This window comes from Manis javanica, chromosome 10 (genome assembly GCF_040802235.1).
Source record: "Manis javanica isolate MJ-LG chromosome 10, MJ_LKY, whole genome shotgun sequence".
NCBI classification, from domain to species: Eukaryota; Metazoa; Chordata; class Mammalia; order Pholidota; family Manidae; genus Manis; species Manis javanica.
Window position 1 is genome coordinate 34721632 of NC_133165.1, and position 18275 is coordinate 34739906.

Consider the following 18275-nt stretch of genomic DNA (forward strand, 5'->3'; position numbering starts at 1 on the left):
CTGACTTCTTCAAATGTGAAAGACAAGCCACTCCGATGGGCCCACATTGTCTTTTGAGGTGTCTGTGCCATGCCACTCTGTGGCCTGTGGGTCCAGTCTTGCACCCATCCCGTGATGGGATAGGAGGTTATTACTTTGGTTGGAGCTGTTCCAGTGATGGGCTCTGTAGCCAGCAAGGCGTGGTACACAGCAGCCAGTTGCTTCTCTATCAAGGTGACCCAGACCTCTGCTCCTTTCCATGGTTGTGGCCAGGCTCCGGCCAGCAGCAAGAGCAGCAGCAGTGGCAGAAGCAGTAGCCTTAGGCTCGGGCCATGGGTCGGGGTCGGTGTGGCCAGCAGCGGTGGTGGTGCCTCCACAACCACACGAGTGTAGACACATGTCCCTCGGCACAAGCGCCACTTCTCCCCATCATTTCTAGGAGCGGCCCTCCCAAAGGTCGCACCCATTATGACAGGTTTTGGGTTCACAGGAATCCTTCAGACTCTTGCCAATTGTAAGTCCAGGGAAAGGAAATCCTGGGGCAAAATACCTCTAAAAACCAAAATCAAAGGGAGAAATAAAGTTTAAAACCCGTTTATTGCTTACAAAACTGCAGTCTGGCCCATCTCTGTCTCCTGCTCAAGCAGCCACAACACCAGCCCTCCCCCTCACCTCTCAGGTACAGATAAGCCCTCTGTTGCCCAGGTAATTACCCATTGATATGAAGACAAACTTCTCCATCCCTGAGGAAAGATGCAAATGCACTAAAGCCTACTTGTTTATATGCAGATGAACCAAAGCCAGGTGAGAAATTCTGGAAATGTTTCAATTTTATCCACAGGTGGTCTTTGAATACTTAGAATTAACTTAACACAAGGAACTTCCTGCTCTGATTTCTCCCTGGGATCCTGGCCTTCTTGGTCTGGGAGCAGATCAAACAAGGCTGCCTGCTCAGTCCCCACGGTGGGCTGAGTTATTGTCTGTTTGTTAAAGAGCAAGTTAAGAATCTTACTTCTTCACTTCCTGGGTATTAAAATGCAATCTTATTAAGATGGAATCCTTCCTGCCTGTTACTATGTTGTTTATGCTGAGCTTGCTTGCCATTATTAATTGGCCAGATTGCAAACTACTTGATTAGGGCCAAAGGAGAAAAAAAAACAGCATATAGGTAAAGTTAGAAAAATAAGCTGGGCCTGCATGATTAACACGATAAAGCCATGGGCTCTGCTGAGGTACCCTCCTTTCTCTGGGGAATATTCAAACATTCCAGGCCAAGTTGCTCCTGGCTTTTTGAGCTTTAACTGATTGATTCTGGGTCTTTTTTAGTGGGCTTTTTCCTGGCCTTATTCTTTTTTCCATCCCACTCATATATACTTTCCTGCCTAACAGGGTGGGGTCCCTTCCCCTCTGGGAAAAAGGCTCATAAGCACAGGAAAGATGTGAAGTCGCGGGCAGTCCAGCTCAGCCATTTGCAGATAGGCTGCAGAGCTCAGAGAGGAGCCGTTTCGGGCAGACCTTTTCTCACACAACTGGGAAGTCAGATAAACATACCTTCCTGGGCCTCCCGCCCCCCAAGGAACTCAGCCTGGGAAGTCCTGTTGAAGCACCCGGTGTTCTCTGGCCTGGCCCTGCACAGGTTAGGGCACCCAGAGAAGCAGTCTCTGGTAGTAGCTGCCCTGATGAGGTCTTGTTGATTTTTCAGGATTGCTGGCCCCATCCTTTTCCATTGGTGCAGGATCCAGGACCCCAGCAAATGCAGGCCCAGAGGCAGCCCATCCACAAGAAGTAGCCTCCATCCCTTGCCCCCACCCCCACCTCCATCTGCACCACCAACCAACCCCCACCCCCACCCCCACCACTATCACCCCTATCCCCACCTCCACCCCCACCCCCACCCCCACCCCCACCCCCACCCCACCCAGGACTCCTTACCCAGATCGACTTCACCTCCTGCTGGGAAGAGCTGACCAGTTCTGTAAGGCAAACTGACTGCAGCACATCTCTGGCTTCAGCCTGCAGGGAGGGAGGGGCAGGAGGGGAGGCAGGATGTGGCAGAGCAGAAGCCTGATTGATACCTTTCTTTACTTGAATGGTTCCACTGGTGAGGCTGGACAGAATCCAAGAAACATCTGTAATACGGTCCAGTTTACTTCCCCAACTTGTTTAGTGTATAAGCTTCGTCAGGTGGTCTCCCTCTCCCCACCTGCCAGAGCCGTCTTCGCTGGAGGGTAGTGGGTCCAGCCCTGGCCCACCTGCAGCAGCTCTGGTGTGCATCTGATGGGATCAGAGAAGTGGGTTATCCCTAAAGCTTTACCATGCTTGGCCAGCAACTGGTTCTCCTCTGGTCCCTTAAGGGGACTTTTGTTTCCCCATTTCTTGCTGCTTTGCCCCTCACTGGGTCCTTGCAGGATCTCTTTTTAAATGACCTTGAATCTGGCTTTGCCTTGGAGACCCCTGTGGGTGGTGCTGCCTGTGCTGTTCTGCTTCCTCCTGCCAAGTCCAGGTCAGTGTTTTGTCCCCAACCCTCTGCCAGTTTGGCCCCTAAAATCTCGATGGCTCAAGACTGTTAGCCTGGCAGATCCTGGGGCAATGCCTCAATCCATGGAGGGAAGCCTTTGGGGCAGGCAGGGTGCCTGCGGCCACTTTCACCTGCCACCTGGCCCACCTTGCCACTGGCCTCACCAGTCTCAGCTGCCTCTCCGGATTGTATGTGTAAAGCTTTGTCCTGTTACTTTGTCTGATGCTTGTCTTTTGCTCTTCAAATCGAATTTAGAGGAAGAATCAAATTGTATGAGTGGTGGCATGTTGGTAATGCTGGACTTAACTGTTTCAAGTTTCTGAACTGTTTCAAGTTTAGAATTGAATGTGGAAAGTAGCACCACTTTACAGCTATTAAGTGGTGTTTGACTTTAAGGGCTGGCAGCCCAGGAGCATGGGGCCAAGGGGTAGCAAAGACCTTTTCCCTCTGCTGTTGCTCCCACCTACCTGAACTCACTGTAGGCCAGATTGCCCCGAGTATGTGTTAGAAAACCACACTTAAAAATTTAAGTTTTCTTCCCTGTAGGGCCTCCAGCCCTTCCCCATCTTCCATCATTCCAAAACCACACATCCTGGGCCCAGGAGCCATGCTGCCATGCCCGACATCTTTGGGAGAAGTATGAATGTGTGTGTCTTAATTTATAAAAGAATATTTAAACATTTTTTAACAAAATAAAAATTTTTTATTTAAACTAAATTGTCTTTTAAATTCCTTCAAGCTTGCTTCATTGAGGTGGTTAAGTACAAATGCTATTGACTAGGAATTAGCTATATAGTTAGGTTACGCTTGTGTGAAGAGGCTCAAATGTTGTCCCTGGCAGCTTTCCTCAGGGACTAGACCTCCATCTGGACACACATTGAAGGGTCCCCACCAGTAAGATGGCAAACTTCCGGCTTCTCTTCGGGGGTCCTCAGTTCCCGCCGGCGCCACCTGAAGCCCAATCACCTCTCGCCCCCCTCCCAATCCCAGCACCTAGCCAACAGCCAATAGCCCCGTAGAAGTGACACCTCAATCAATTCATGCCCCTTCCTATATAACCCAGCACCTTTCCCTAATAAAGCGGAACTCTCCAGTGAATTGCTGCTATGTGTCGCTCCTTTCCTTTCATTGGTGCTGAAACCCGGGAGACAGACACCCCAACTGGGCCCCGTCTTCCCCCACACACACACCAGCAGCAGCTTGCCCTCGTCCCAGACCCTCAGGCACCTCCCCCGACAGCTATAAATCCCCGCCTCAGGCCTTCACGGCTGCCGTGGACCCTCAGGCCCCTCCTCTGACAGCCATAAATCCCTGCCTCAGGCCTTCACGGCTGCGGCAGACTCTCAGGCCCCCCCCTCCAACAGCCATAAATGAGGTGACTCCTTTGCGGATGAGAACGCTCCCTTTCCCCGCCCCCTCCTCCTTCTGTTCCGTCCGCTGAAATCTGTTCTGTCTGCCGAAATCCTAGCGCTAGGTACCTCGTGACTCCGGCACTCTGCCTTCTTAGGGAAGTCTGGGTGACGACCCACACTTTCTAAGAAATTCCGACTCGTATACGAGTTTCCACAGACCACCAAGGATCATCGGGGACACCCTTTGTCTCCTTGCGGTCTGCTTCCAGTCCGAGGATCCCCGTTAGTCTTCCCCTGTTTGTCTCCTTCTCTGTCCTTTAGCCATGGGAGCCTCCTCATCCCTCCCTGAAAGTTCACTTCTTGAATGCCTGCTTAAGCATCTGGCTACCCTCTCCCTGACACCTGATATAAAACCAAAACTTCTCCGTAAATATTGCTCCCAAGATTGGCCGACATACCCCCTAGACAATAACAACCAATGGCCCGCAGAGGGAACTCTTGATCCTAACATGACTCGCGATCTTTTTAACTACTGCCAGCGCCTGAAAAAATGGAAGGAGATTCCCTATATCGAAGCTTTCCGCCTCCTCCTCCCCCCGCCCCCTCCCAAGTTCTCCTAGCCTGCAAGCCACCGCCCCCGCAGAAGCCTCCCATTCACTCCCTTCCCCTTCTTCTCCTACAACAGCCCTTCTCCCTTCCTTCCCCACCATCTCCTCTCCCATCTCACCTCCTCCACCTTCGTCCCCCGCAGATTAAGCCTGAGCCTTTCAGCCCCCCCTTTAACTAAGTCCTGGGGGCCTCCTCCATCTTTGCCCTCATCACCTATTTCTCCCCTGTTAAGGACCGCCCTTGTCTTCTCACATGTTTGTAGGGAGAATGGGAAAGCACCTTCCCCCATGTCTGAGTGCAGCATGGGAAAGCACAAGCTAGAGAACGACCGGTGCAGTCCTTGGAAGTTATCTGTCCACAAAAACAGTCCTTGGAAGTTATCTGTCCACAAAAACATATCTTGTCCTCGAAGACGAGCCAAGACTCCTCACTCTGAAAATAGGGAAACCTTGAAGATGTGTAGAAACACCGCCCTTGCTTCTAAATATGCCCTTCCCCCACTTGCCGATGTGACAGGAATGGAGAACAAAGAACATTCTGTTTACGCATTCCATCAGCAATTAATCGAAGCCCTGCTGTAGCTCAGTTAGTAGAGCATGAGACTCTTAATCTCAGAGTCATGAGTTCAAGCCCAACTAGAGCTGCAGGGGCAAGCAGCTGGGCTGCTAGCTAGCGACACGTGGGTCTGATTCTCTTTATTTTCTTTGCCCCGCTTCTGCACTTCAGGACCTGCGGACTAGGCACGGCTAGAACATGTCACTCCCCCACAGACTGAGCCAGAACCCTTCAGTCCCCCTCAGACTTGGTCCCGAGGGACTCCCAAAATTATCGCCCCCCTCTGGGGGGTAGCAGGATCCGAAGGCATCGTGCACGTTCCCGTCCCTTTCTCCTTAGGAGATTTAGCCCAACTAGAGAAACACCTAAGTTCCTTTTCCACTGATCCCATGACATACATCAGGGAGTTTCAATGGACCCTCCAGTCTTAAAGACTCATACATCATGACATTTTCATGCTCCTGGCCAATACTCTCCTCCCTGAAGAGCGTAGACGAGTTTGGGACTTCGCCCAAACGCAGGCTACCAAAACCCACAGGACTGACCCCACCTATCCCCCTGGCCCCACTGCTGTCCCCGAACAAGACCCACACTGAGATTATAACACCGCCATGGGTCTCCGCTCTCGAGATATTTTTGCCTCCTGCTTAATAGCAGGTCTGAAAAAGGCAGCTCGTAAAGTAGTCAATTTTCAAAAGCTCCAAGACATAATTCAAAAGAGAGACAAAACCCCCTCCGAGTTCTTAGACAGCCTCACTCAAGCCCTATTACAGTATACCAGCCTAGACCCAGAAACACCTGAAGGAAAACATGTCCTTATGACATACTTCCTAGCTCAAAGCTACCCCGACATTAAAACTAAACTCAAAAAGTTAGAACAGGGCACCGCTACCCCACAGACTGAGATCCTAACAGTGGCCTTTAAAGTCTTCCATAACCGGGAGGAGGAGAAAGAATGCCATAAACAAAAGGCTGATCAGGCCAATTTCCAGATGTTGGCCCAGCTGATAAAACCACAACCTGGGTGCCCCTCTACAAACAAGCCCCCCCCCATGAGCTTGTTTCAAGTGTGGAAAAGAGGGACATTGGTCAAGGGCGTGCCCCTTCCCCAGATCTCCTACCACCCCATGCCCCAGATGCCACAAAAAGGGCCACTGGGGGTCTGATTGCCCAACCACCCGAAAGGGAGGCTGGACAAACAACCCCCATCCTAAGCCCGCCGTAGTAGGGCTGGCAGAAGAAGGTTGACCGGGCCCGGGGGCTTCTCGCCCGACCATTTCCATCACCAAACAGGAGCCCAGGGTTACTTTAACAGTAGACGGTCACCCCATCTCCTTCCTCCTAGACACAGGAGCCACCTTCTCAGTCTTGCGAGAATATCGGGGCCCTACCACGCCAGCCATTACTCCTATAGTCAGGGTAAGAGGTAAACAGATTTTCCCATTAAACCCCCCCCCTTTTATGCACAATCCAAGACAATCCCATACCTTTCCCCCACTCCTTCCTGGCTATGCCCCAGTGTCCCATCCCTTTACTAGGATGGGACATCCTTTCTCTCCTCCATCCACTCCCACAGCCCCCAGTACTCCCTTTCTGATGGCCCTCATAGCCGACGACACCCCTCTACCCAATGAAAGCTCCGGTTCACCCTCATACACCCTGTAAATCCCAAAGTTTGGGACATTACAAGCCCCTCTGTGGCTCTATGTCCTCCTGCCTCTATCAAATTACGTGACTCCTCTCAGTATATCTGTCAGGCCCAATACCCCCTAAGCACTTCGGCCCTCATAGGCCTCCAACCCATCATTCAAGATCTCTTAAACAAAAATTACCTCAGACCCATTCACTCCCCGTTTAATACCCACATATTAGCTGTTAAAAAACCCACGGATCTTTCCGCCTCGTCCAAGACCTTCGCCACATCAACATAGCCACTGTCCCTATCCATCCCTTAGTTCCAAATCCATACAGCCTTTTATCGCAGATCCCTGCCTCAGCATCCCACTTCTCAGTCCTAGATCTCAAGGACCCATTTTTCTATCCCTCTAGACCCCTGCTCCCAAGATTTTTTCATCTTCACCTGGATGGACCCATACACAAGACATTCTGAACAACTCACTTGGACAGTTTTGCCACAAAGCTTCCAAGATAGTCCCCATATTTTTGGACAGGTCCTAGCTCAGGACCTCAAACAGTTTTATCATGATCACCCCGAGTCCACCTTATTACAATACACAGACAATCTTTTACTCTGCAGTCCCTCGTGGGAACAGTCTCAACTTGACACTGCCTCCCTACTTAACCTTCTAGCTTCCAGAAGTTACCGAGTATCCCCCGTCAAAGCTCAAATCTCTTCCCCTTCTGTCACTTACCTCAGATTCCTTCTATCTCAACAAAGAAAGTCCATTACCTTAGACAGAAAATGGCTCCTCTCTGACCTGCCCATTTCCAAAACCAAGACGGAAATCCTTTCCTTTCTAGGCCCTTTCTAAGCCTGGCTTGATATTTTAAAACATAGATCCCTAACTTCTCCCTGCTCCCTGTTGGCAAGACCCCTATACGACCTCAGCAAGAGCACCCCTAAAATACCATTATCCTCCTCACCCCGGCACTCCTTCATTAAGCTCTGTCAAGCACTTGTAGAAGCCCCAGCTCTCCATCTTCCTGATTTGTCGAAGCCCTTCTCATTATACATTCATGAGAAGTCCAGTCAAGCTCTAGGAGTTCTAAGCCAATATTATGGCCCATCCTTTGCCCCAGTAGCTTATCTCTCCAAGCAATTAGACCCCACAGTTTGGAGATGGGCCCCCTGCCTACGAGCATTAGCCGCTAGACAGCTCTTGCAGAAAGAAGGTCATAAACTGATATTCAGGGCGCTCCTTACCATTCTGTCCCCACATCACCTAAAAGATCTCTTAACCTACAAAAGCTTACAGACTCTCCCTCCCTCCAGACTCCTGACCTTACTGTCCTCTTTCCTCCAAAATCCCGTTCACCCCCTTTGCCATCCATACCCGAATCATGACTTTTTCCTCCTTTACTGCGCTCTCGCTTTTTTTCCCCTCATTCCTATTGTCTTCCCCACCACCCCAGTCTCCTTTGTATGGCGATTCAAAGTCAGACAGACTTACACACAGCATCAAACAAAAGTTACTGCCCTCATTGCCACACCAGACTGCCCTCTGAAAAGCTGCTCTGAGCCTTTATACCTCCACTTTCCTCCCTCCACCGAAGTGTTCACTAGCAGCTACCCTTATTCTCCCTACCTCTGCTTCCTCTATGACCAAAAACAAACCTATTGCAGGCGATGGCCAGACACCTACAGGAGATGTCCCTACTGGTCTTGCGCCATTCACTACATGAGTAACTTCCAGTACCCACAGTATCACTCCTCCAACCATTTCATGAAATATCCGAATGGCTCATTCTCCTTATCAATCCCAGATCCCTGGGACTCTCAATGGGTCACCAAAGTCACAGCCTCAGTTTACTACGGGGGGTCCTCGACCCCCCACGGTACCCTTCATATCTCTCGAAAGTATGTTCCCTCTCATTCCCAGATCTCTCAAGTTGCATCAGATAGCAGACATTCCGAAAAAGTCATTATCCAAACTCTTGACGGCGCCTCTTCATCTTCTTATCCCCACCCCTCTTCCCATTTCTCCTACTCTTCATTACAGCTCATTCAGGACACCACCATCTTTCTCAACCACACCCTTAACACAGCCAATTGTTTCTTGTGTGCATCACTACAGCGCCCACAGCTGGCCGCCGTGCCTCTTAATATTTCCAACTACTCCTTCCATGCAGAAGGACAACCCCTCTGCCCCCTGGCAGACATACCCCTATGGAAACCAGAATACGCAGATAATCTCACCATCCACCACTGTGTAGGCCCAACTCCACCCCCCTCCAGTGCACTTCACTGCCTCTCTATCTACACCCCTACCTCCGGCTCTAAGACACTTCTTTTGGTGTAATGGCAGTCTTTTCAACTCACTGCCTCTCAACTCTGATACATGCTGCATTCTCGTCACTGTAATCCCACAGTTTACACTTTACAGCATGGCAGAATTTCTTGAGCTCCAACCTCCCTTGCCCTTGCGCACAAAAAGAGCTGCTTTCCTTCCCATCATGGTCAGTAGCTCTTTGATCACCTCAGCCATTGGGGCAGGGTTTTCGGGAGAAGCCTTGGGTCACTCTCTATGGGCAGTTAGAGTTCTCAACGCCAAACTTGAGGGAGCCCTGACATCCACTGCCGATTCCCTAGCCTCTCTCCAAAGACAGGTCACTTCGCTAGCTAAGGTCACCCTTCAAAACCGGCGGGCCGTAGATCTGCTTACAGCCAAGAAGGGCGGCACCTGCGTCTTCCTCTGGGAAGAGTGCTGCTATTACATCAACGAATCTGGCATTGTAGAAACTGACATTACCAACCTCACTGACCTTGCCTCCTGCCTCCACTCTGCTTCCAATTCCAACCCATTCTCTTCAATACTAACAAACCCCCTCCTCACCTGGCTCTGGCCCATTGCAGGCCCCATAATAATCATTCTTCTCGCCTGTCTCTTCTTAGCCTGTATAATAAAGTTCATCAAATCCTAAGTCAGAAAAATCTCTAATCAAGCTTTCAACCAGCTTTTACTCAGGAACTACCAGCTTCTGACCACAGAAGATCCCTCACCCTCACGTAACCTCCTCACCACACGCTGAGATGGACCCCTCTCTCCGCTGGAAATTGTTCCTGAAAACAATGGCCGCAGATGCCTGGCTTCTGGCACCCATATCCTCCTGGCACCACCATTAGAATTAACAAGTCCTCGACCTATGGTTACAGCAAACCTTCATTGATTTCCAACCTGAAGAAGTCCACATCTACTCATCCTTACTGCGTGGAATCCTATCAACCCTTTCCTCCCGATCCTCAAACCCTCACTCCCTTCTACGCCCCTGTTCAGCAAGAAGTAGTCAGAGAGAAAGCAACGTCCACAAACCCATAGAGGAGAAAGAGGGGAATGAAGGGTCCCCACCAGTAAGATGGCAAACTTCCAGCTTCTCTTCGGGGTCCTCAGTTCCCACCGGCGCCACCTGAAGCCCAATCACCTCTCGCCTCCTTCCCAATCCCAGCACCTAGCCAACAGCCAACAGCCCCGTATAAGTGACACCTCAATCAATTCATGCCCCTTCCTATATAACCCAGCACCTTTCCCTAATAAAGCGGAACTCTCCGGTGAATTGCTGCTATGTGTCGCTCCTTTCCTTTCACACATAACATTTCATCTTACTTTATGATGTCATATAGATGTAGTTACTTTCCCGTGTGTCCACTGTGTGGCTCAGGTGGACTATTCTGCCATGGGAATGACTCCTCCTGCCCCTATGGACAGTCTGTACACAAGTAAGACTCTGGCACTGAGGAGGGTCATGCATCTCAAGTCCCAAATAACCGTTAGGGTCAGAGGGGCGGGAGCGGGGCACAGGTCTTGCAATTAAACTTCTAGTTATCACCTACATAAGGAAGAGACTCTTAGTTCAGTGCTCGGAGCTACTTTACCTCCATCTGCAGGCAGGATGTCTGGTCTAGTAGCTGCCAGGAAAGGATGTCCTGTCCCAGCCTGAGTGTGAGTGTGAGTGTGTGGGGATGTGTGCATGCACTGGACAGGAATGGGAGGCTGGGGTTTTTCATTAAAAACTTAATTCCTGTGAGTCTACATGGAATTTTTTGTCGCGCGCCCCGTCCTCGCCGGCAAGAACAGCACGCAACAACAGCAGGATTCTTCTGCAGAAAGCTTTATTCTTCAGCTCTTTGTGAAACAAATGAGTTGGGCAGGACCCAGAGGGGAAGGAGAGGCTTGCTTATATAGTTCTCATGCTCTGACCTGGTTGGTGCGGCTCCATATGCCTTATTAGCATAACCATTTGGTGGGTCTCATTGGTCCTTATGCCAAGGCGCAATTAGCATGTAGTTTAGTGGTGTGGGATGATTTGTCATTAGGAAGTTCGGGGCCTTCCGGCTGCCCTGCATTGGGCGCTATTTTCTGAGCGCGGCTGCCAACATCTCCCCCTTTTTTGTCTAACAGAAGCTCAAGGCAGAACTTGCCAGCAGAGGTGGAGACAGAGGCCTGACCTCCATCATACTTCCTGATGCCCCCTTTTTGGAGAGGGGTTCTGGGCATCTACCCCTATGCAGTCAGGCATGCCTCTCAGAGGGGTCCAAGACCTCTTGCAGTGCTTTGCCTCGCATCCTCTGGCTGGCGTTGGGACCGCTTGGTACAAAGGGTTTGGACCTTTTTTCTCAACCCTCTTGCACCATGAGCTTCTTAAAGAAAGCTGTGATTAAGCATTGAGGTACTCGGGCCTGGTGCAGTGCCACATGGGCTCAGGGTGCAAGAGCTACCTCAAGCTAAAGCTGAGCTTCCTTCTTAAGCATATTGAGCCACACTTGGGGAGAGGCGCCAATGTCTATCGCCATTAGGGCTTGAGCAAGGATCACCTTGTCCTTATGTTGATTGCGGAGTCTGCATAACAACCAGAGTAAGAGCATGAGACCTCCAAGCAGGAACACGCCCATCCCAGCCATGCCCGCCCACTCCTTGACGTGGGAGAGAGCTCTGAGGAACCAGGAAGAGAGTCCTTCTGCTACGGAGATATCTAGACGGGTGGAGTTGATGTGGATAATTTCTCGCCGCAGCTCTTCTAGTGTCCCATCGAAGTCTTGGGACCAGTTTCCTGAAAGATACTGGGACAGGCCTCGTGACAGATTAGTGAAAGCATTTAATACTTCTGTTAGTGATCCTGGCCTGTTTGTGGCTCTGTAATATGGCTGCGGCTAGGCCCGCATTGGTGAGTGGCCCTCCTATTTCTCTACAGGCTTTCAACCAGGCGTGTATCCCTTTTTGTTTCCAGGGTGTTATCGCCTGTCTGCATTCCTTGGTACATTGTTCAAATACTAATTGCTCCACTAGGGGCATTGCTTGTTCCTGATCTCCAAATATTCTGCCTGCGGCCTCCATCATACGAGCGACAAAGTCAGAAAATGGCTCGCTCGGCCCCTGAATAATTTTTGTCAAATTGCCTGATACTTCTCCTTTGTTGGTGAGGGCTTTCCATGCCTTGGCGGCGCACGTGTTTATTTGTGCGTATACCTGTAAGGGGAAGGCGGTCTGGTTGGCTACCCACTGTCCTTGGCCCGTCAGCATATCATATGACCATGCAGGCTGTCCTTCGGCCGCGTTTGCGCGTGCCTGGGTCATGCTGATATCATGCCACAATGCCTTCCATTCTATGTATTGGCCCATACTAGAAAGGCATGCCTTAGTTACATATTGCCAGTCTGCGGGTGTCATGGCTGTCTCTGTTAATCTCTCAACTTGTGCTATGGTATAGTTAGCACTGACTCCATAAGCCCGAACGGATTCTGCTAACTCCTTAACTTGTTTATGGCTCAGGGGCTGGTGAGAGCGTACGCCATTATCCTCAAATACAGGAAACATTTGTCTAATTGCCTGAAGAGTATCTGGGTGGCAAAAGGAGAGTGCGCCACTCACGTAAGGTGGCGGGGCAACGGGCGTCGGGGGACACCCTGCTTTCATTTTTTCCTTGGTCCGCTTTTCAACTTTGCTGGTTCCCTTACTTCTACACTCTGCGGTTTTATTTTCTTCCCCTTCCTCTGCGGACGTTAATTCCTCCTCAGATTCCCTATTGGAGAGTTGGAGGTCCCTCAACTCTTTCCAGGGGTATTTACTATTTTCTCCGAGGCGATCGTCACTCGCTTCTCGGGGCTCTTTCGCTTTTGCCCTAGGCGGGCTTTCTCCCTCACTCTGAGGTTTCTTTACTTTCGTTTTTGTGGCCTTTTTTCGGCCGCGCGCGCTCTCTGTTTCCCGTTCCGTTTCTGACATGCTCTCTTGGATATCTGTCAATGCTCTCTGACCTTCTTTTATTACCTTTTCACATCTCTCATCTTGCAGACAAGCTCTAATCAGTTTCCAGAGGGACCTGGTGCCTCCCCTCAGGCTACCCTCCTCCTCCTCTCTATCAAGATCTTTCCCCAGTTTGTCCCAGCTCGGGATTGAGAGGGACCCTGAACAAATGAAGCAGGGGGCCACAAGGTCTATCTCCTTCACAAAAGATCCTAAGACTTTGCTGGAGACCTTCAAGTTTCGCTCTTTGAGAGCTGTCTGCAGCGCCGTGACTAATGACGGTGCATTCCCCATGGTGCCTCCTTATTTACAGAGAACCATCAACCATCATCCTAAAAAGCAGGGGCCTCTCGGAACTTACCCCTCCGGGCTTTCTTCTGACCTGCAGTTCTGAATCCTCTCCAGACGTCTGAAGGGTCCTCCCTGTGCCGGTGATGTTCTGGTTCCCGGGATTCGGCACCACTTGTCGCGCGCCCCGTCCTCGCCGGCAAGAACAGCACGCAACAACAGCAGGATTCTTCTGCAGAAAGCTTTATTCTTCAGCTCTTTGTGAAACAAATGAGTTGGGCAGGACCCAGAGGGGAAGGAGAGGCTTGCTTATATAGTTCTCATGCTCTGACCTGGTTGGTGCGGCTCCATATGCCTTATTAGCATAACCATTTGGTGGGTCTCATTGGTCCTTATGCCAAGGCGCAATTAGCATGTAGTTTAGTGGTGTGGGATGATTTGTCATTAGGAAGTTCGGGGCCTTCCGGCTGCCCTGCATTGGGCGCTATTTTCTGAGCGCGGCTGCCAACAATTTTTAGTAAAAATGTGACATTTTTCTCCTTGCTTATGTCATTAAGAATTTTAAAAACTGTGACCTATTGAAGATCATGTCCTGCCTTTTATTTTTGTGGGCAGCAGAATTCTCTCAGCAGCATGAATATGACCCAGGGAAGGGACCCAACAGACAGAGAAATCCATGTCTCTCCAGCTTGAGAAACAGGGTTACCAGTTCCTTCCTGTACCAATAAAAAGGACATACCCTTTCAAAACAAAAGTGCTGCCTGGGACCAAGGACCCAAGGTTAAACTGAGGGAAGAAGTGGCCTCTTCCCTCCCCACAAAGACTCGGCTCTGAGCACCTGCTATGTGCAGGGTGGTGTGCTCAGAGCGGCCGCTGCTTTTCGCTGCCTCTTCTTTCTCTTTGGGGCTGGACTGGGTGGAAGTTCTGGAGCCAGTGCCTCAGACTCTGAGACTGAGCTGGAAGAAAAGTCCTCAGATGAGATGTGTCCCTATCTCCCAGCATGTTCAGAGCAGCCCCCTTCTCACTCACCTCAGCACGTCTACCCATTCAAGAACAGCAACGAAGAAGCCACCAGTGAGCATGGTCTCAGGAGAGGCCCACAGGCAGTGCTCGGCACCGGGGAAAGTGCTCAGGCCTCGATGGGGCCAGGAGGGGAGGGCAGGAGCCAGCCTGAGGAGAAGTGACAGGCTTCTGGGTAAAGGGAGCAGCTCCCTCCCCAAGACCCTGGGTGGAGCCCCACTACCTGAAGGTTCCCGGGCTCTGCTGCAAGGCCTCTTGTACCACATCTTCATTCTCCTCTTGGCAAAGGGAACATGTGGAGTAGACAAGGCGCCGCAGGGAAGGGAAGGTGAGCGCGTGGCACAGAGCTCGCTGCTGGAACCCTGCCAGTGCACGCAAGGGTTCCTGGCTGGGGGTGCCTGCCCCGGGCTCCTCCAGCTGTCTGCTCAGCATACCTAAGAACCGGGTTCTCAGTACAGATTGCCTTTACTTCATACTGGAATCCCCACTTTCTGCGTGAGAACGAGTGCCTACGTGATGATGGAGTCAGAACTAAACCCAAGGCCCAAACGAACTGCTGTCCCTTCCACTCAGGTTGCTCTGCTCCGGGTTCCTCACCCCACTTTATCCACATCTCACCAGAGCCACTGCAGGAAGGATCCAGCAGGATGTACTGGACCTGACAATAGCGCTGGTCTGAGGGTGAAACTGCCAAGAAGTCCTTCTCAGCTAGCTCACAGCAAGAGACTCCAGCCCGGGCCAGCAGAGTAGCCATAGACGCCACCCGCTTCGCATCCAGGTCAAAGATCTTCCTGGGGAAGAGGGCAGACTTGAGGTGCACAGAGAATTCATGGAGCATCTAAGGGCCCACAGCTCATAGATGACATGTACATTAAGTCAAGATACAGAAAATAGTCACCTGGCCTGTGAGGGTCAGTGGTTAGAGGTACCTGGCCTGGAGCCTCTGCTCCAAGGGCTATGGGATTCACATCTCACACCTGCGACCCACGGGGAAGCTTAGTTTGGGGCCGTGGCACAAGCTGCCCCAGGCCCAGAGGAAATGTTTAAGGAAAATCTTCCTTTCAGCCTTTACCAATCCACTGGAATAGAGTTCATTTCTTCTTACAAAGTACAGGATCAGACCCCATCCCCTTCCTGAATGACCGTGGCACTCACCCCTGGTTCTTCAGAAGAGCAGCCAAGTGACTGGCTTTATTGCCAGGGGCAGCACATGCATCGATGACATGGGCGCCCGGGGGCGGAGCCAGCAGCATGGCGGGCAGACAGCTGGCCTGGTGGGCAGCGCACAGCTGCGGTGTGAGCAGAGATCCTAGGCGTCCCCTCTCCCACACATTCCTCCCTTTGCCATCCATTTTCCCTACCTGATGGAGTCCAGCTCCAGCAGGGGTGTGTGAAGCCCAAAAGGATGAGACGGAGTCGGCACGTGGAGAGACAGGACACGAAGTCAGATGGAGGTGGTCTCTCGACAAAGTGCTGATGACAGCTTTATTTATACCATTTTGCACAAGGATATGATTATTTTTTATTATTCTGATGATTAATTAGTATAGGCAGTTGGTTAATAAGTATAGGCAAGCTTTTTTCTTTCTTTTACTTTCTAATCTATTCATGGTTGGTCAAGCATTAGACAGGTGATTGTTTTTCTGTTCCTTGACCAAAACTTTTCCTGTCAACATGTACTCTATTGTGTTTTATGTTTCTATGCAACGCAGTTTCTAAGTAGTGCATGTGACCATAGGAGCGTGCAGTATGTAGCAGCGACTATGGAGTCTTATCAGCTCAGGGTGAAATACAGGTCACCTAGTGCCACAGTTAGCTAGGATTCTTTCCCACAAAAATTTTCTTAGAGGCTTTAATAAATTTATAATCAATCTAAAATCATAAACTCATATTTTCACTTTATACCCCTTTATAGGGCACAGTAGGCAGCAAACTAAATTTCCCCTTCTTATCTACATTTCTCTTTCTTCTGTGTGGATACCAAAATCTCCCTTACATATGCTACACAGGTTTCCATGACTCCACCACTGCAGGGACTAAACAAGTTCTTATATGGTGAACAATGCAAGGGCATTCATATCATAGAAACTGTTTCTGTTTTAACTACAAACCTTAAACTATAAACAATCACGCCAAATATAATGTATGATTATTCATTTGATTTTTATACTTTATATGTGAATCTAATAAAATGTTAATGTAATAGGTAAATGCAAGATATAGATAGAAAGCATGATTTAGAACTGTAAGAAGGCAGGTGTAGATGATCAGGTTTGTGTCTACAGACCAGGTCTTAATCCAAGCTGAACAAGGGCAACAAAACATCTACAGGTGTAGATTTCTCTCAAAACTGGGGTGGGGGGGGAGGTTCTAAGCCTCACCTCTGTTGGCCCCCTTTTTTTCACCTGCTGGACTGTGCCTGTCTTAGGTTGTTCCTCCCTTGAGGAATCTTACCTGTCTCTGGCTAACCAGCCATCTTATGGGGCCATACAGGGAGACATAAAGCTGGTAAGTGAGAGAGAAGTAATATTCTTTGAAAAGGTTAGTTTTTTTACTTCTTTGCAGATTTATGCTCTGTGGCTTCTATGCCCAGCACTTGTTTTGAGGTATCTTTACTTCCTGGAAAATTATGGTACTTGGTAATTTCACGTATGAGGCACAAATTCTAGTAAAGGGCTGTGATTAGGAAAGAAGAAAAACAAACTATAGAAGTAGTAGAGGGAAGAAAACATGAAATGATTAATTAAGTGTCAACGGGGTTATTCTATTCAATATTTTCTCATGACCATTTCTATAAAACTTTCCATCACTAGTTTCACTAGCAAAACAAGGGGGGCATTCTCAGTGGAAACGGGGTGGTCAATGTTTGACTAACAGCAGGTTTCGGTACTTTATGCTAAGATCGCCATTTGGTCCCTGCGTGTTCTATTCTTCAGGAGCACTGTCCTGAAAAGCTTTTGGGAAGTTTATGTTCTCATCTTTTCCGTGCTGCTTAGCAAAGGTTAGCTTAGTCTTTGGCAACAATGCAAGTAAAAACAAAGCCAATAGTATAATGGAAAATAACAAAATCAAGGTGGGTAATAGAGGGAGCCAGCTGCAAAGGCCCCTGATTTGTGGGGGTCTTCCTCCAGCCTGACCTTTGCTACACAGCTTGAGTAGCATGGCTCCCAGCACCTACCTTGTCTTGCAGAATGAGGTGACCGGCTTGGTACAGTGGATGTTCGTGCAGATCTGTCTGGACAGGAAACACAAGCAGCTCTGGCAACAAGGGATCCAGAAGAAAACGCTTCCCTTTGAGGGCCCTTAGCTCCTCAAGGCTGCCAGGGAGTAAGAACCATTCGTTCAACATTTTCTGCCTTCATGCCAGGCCGGACATTTTACATGTCACCTCACTTTATTCATTCCTGCAACAGGTGTTTATAACTGCTATGAAAAAATAAGCAGGGATCAGAGAGAGGCAGCAGCTGGGAGAACGGGTTCCCAGGTCCGCCTGAGGGCTGAGGGTCCCACCTGCACCCATCACCAGCAGCAGCAATGTGAGCAAGTGACTTCATCCCCACCTCAGTGAGGACTGAATAAGCTAACACTCGCCAAATACTTAAAATATATCTGGCACTAATTTGGCACTCAATGTCAGCCAGCACTGTTAAAGCGTAACCTCTGGGAAGGGTTACTTTTCATGGTGCAGGGGAGGAGATTGCCGAACTGATTCCTGAGGGGTGAGGAGGTGGTAACCCGAGGAGCCAAGGTGAAAGCTAATTCACTAGGCTCTGCAAAGGTGCCTGACCACTCCCTCTGACCTGTGCAGAACAGGCCTAGGAAATAGCATCTCGGTGTGGACAGCTCTCAAGTGGCAGAGCTGGAATTCAAACCCAAACACAGCCATTCTCTACTCTACCACCCTGGTCTCCAAGCAGCAAGCTAAAGGCAGAGGGGGATCATCCGGGAGATGGGGGAAGGGAGGGAGCAGAGGCGGCTTCCCAGAATGGCCACAGGACAGAGCAGGCGGTCTGTCAGTGCAGGGACATGTGGCATAGG

The 18275-nt window shown here is 50.0% G+C and overlaps 1 protein-coding gene across 2 annotated transcripts; it reads right to left on the bottom strand.

Annotated features, from left to right (window-relative positions):
* Nucleotides 1-22: 22 nt before the first annotated feature.
* On the bottom strand, nucleotides 23-17884 carry LOC140844053 (putative NOL1/NOP2/Sun domain family member 5B). 2 transcript variants are annotated; one of them, XM_073215176.1, is made up of 6 exons: nucleotides 17416-17884; nucleotides 14856-15508; nucleotides 14461-14671; nucleotides 14247-14387; nucleotides 1912-2253; nucleotides 23-531 (listed from the first exon to the last, which is right to left on the bottom strand). In XM_073215176.1, the coding sequence occupies exons 2-5, from the start codon at nucleotides 15073-15075 to the stop codon at nucleotides 2160-2162; spliced, it is 666 nt and encodes a 221-aa protein (XP_073071277.1). In that variant the 5' UTR covers nucleotides 15076-15508; nucleotides 17416-17884; the 3' UTR covers nucleotides 23-531; nucleotides 1912-2159. The 2 variants fall into 2 exon arrangements, with proteins under 2 accessions (XP_073071277.1, XP_073071276.1); XM_073215175.1 differs by lacking the exons at nucleotides 23-531; nucleotides 1912-2253 and adding an exon at nucleotides 13821-14173 and having other exon boundaries at nucleotides 17416-17805.
* Nucleotides 17885-18275: the final 391 nt, after the last annotated feature.

Excerpts from the sequence above, each read along its gene's own strand:
- LOC140844053 (XM_073215175.1), bottom strand. The coding sequence starts at position 15,075 with ATGCTCCATGAATTCTCTGTGCACCTCAAGTCTGCCCTCTTCCCCAGG. Across the intron at positions 14,672-14,855 it reads TCCTTCCTGCAGTGGCTCTG|GTATGCTGAGCAGACAGCTG; the intron begins GTGAGATGTGGA and ends CCCGGTTCTTAG. Across the intron at positions 14,174-14,246 it reads GAATGGGTAGACGTGCTGAG|CTCAGTCTCAGAGTCTGAGG; the intron begins GTGAGTGAGAAG and ends CTTTTCTTCCAG.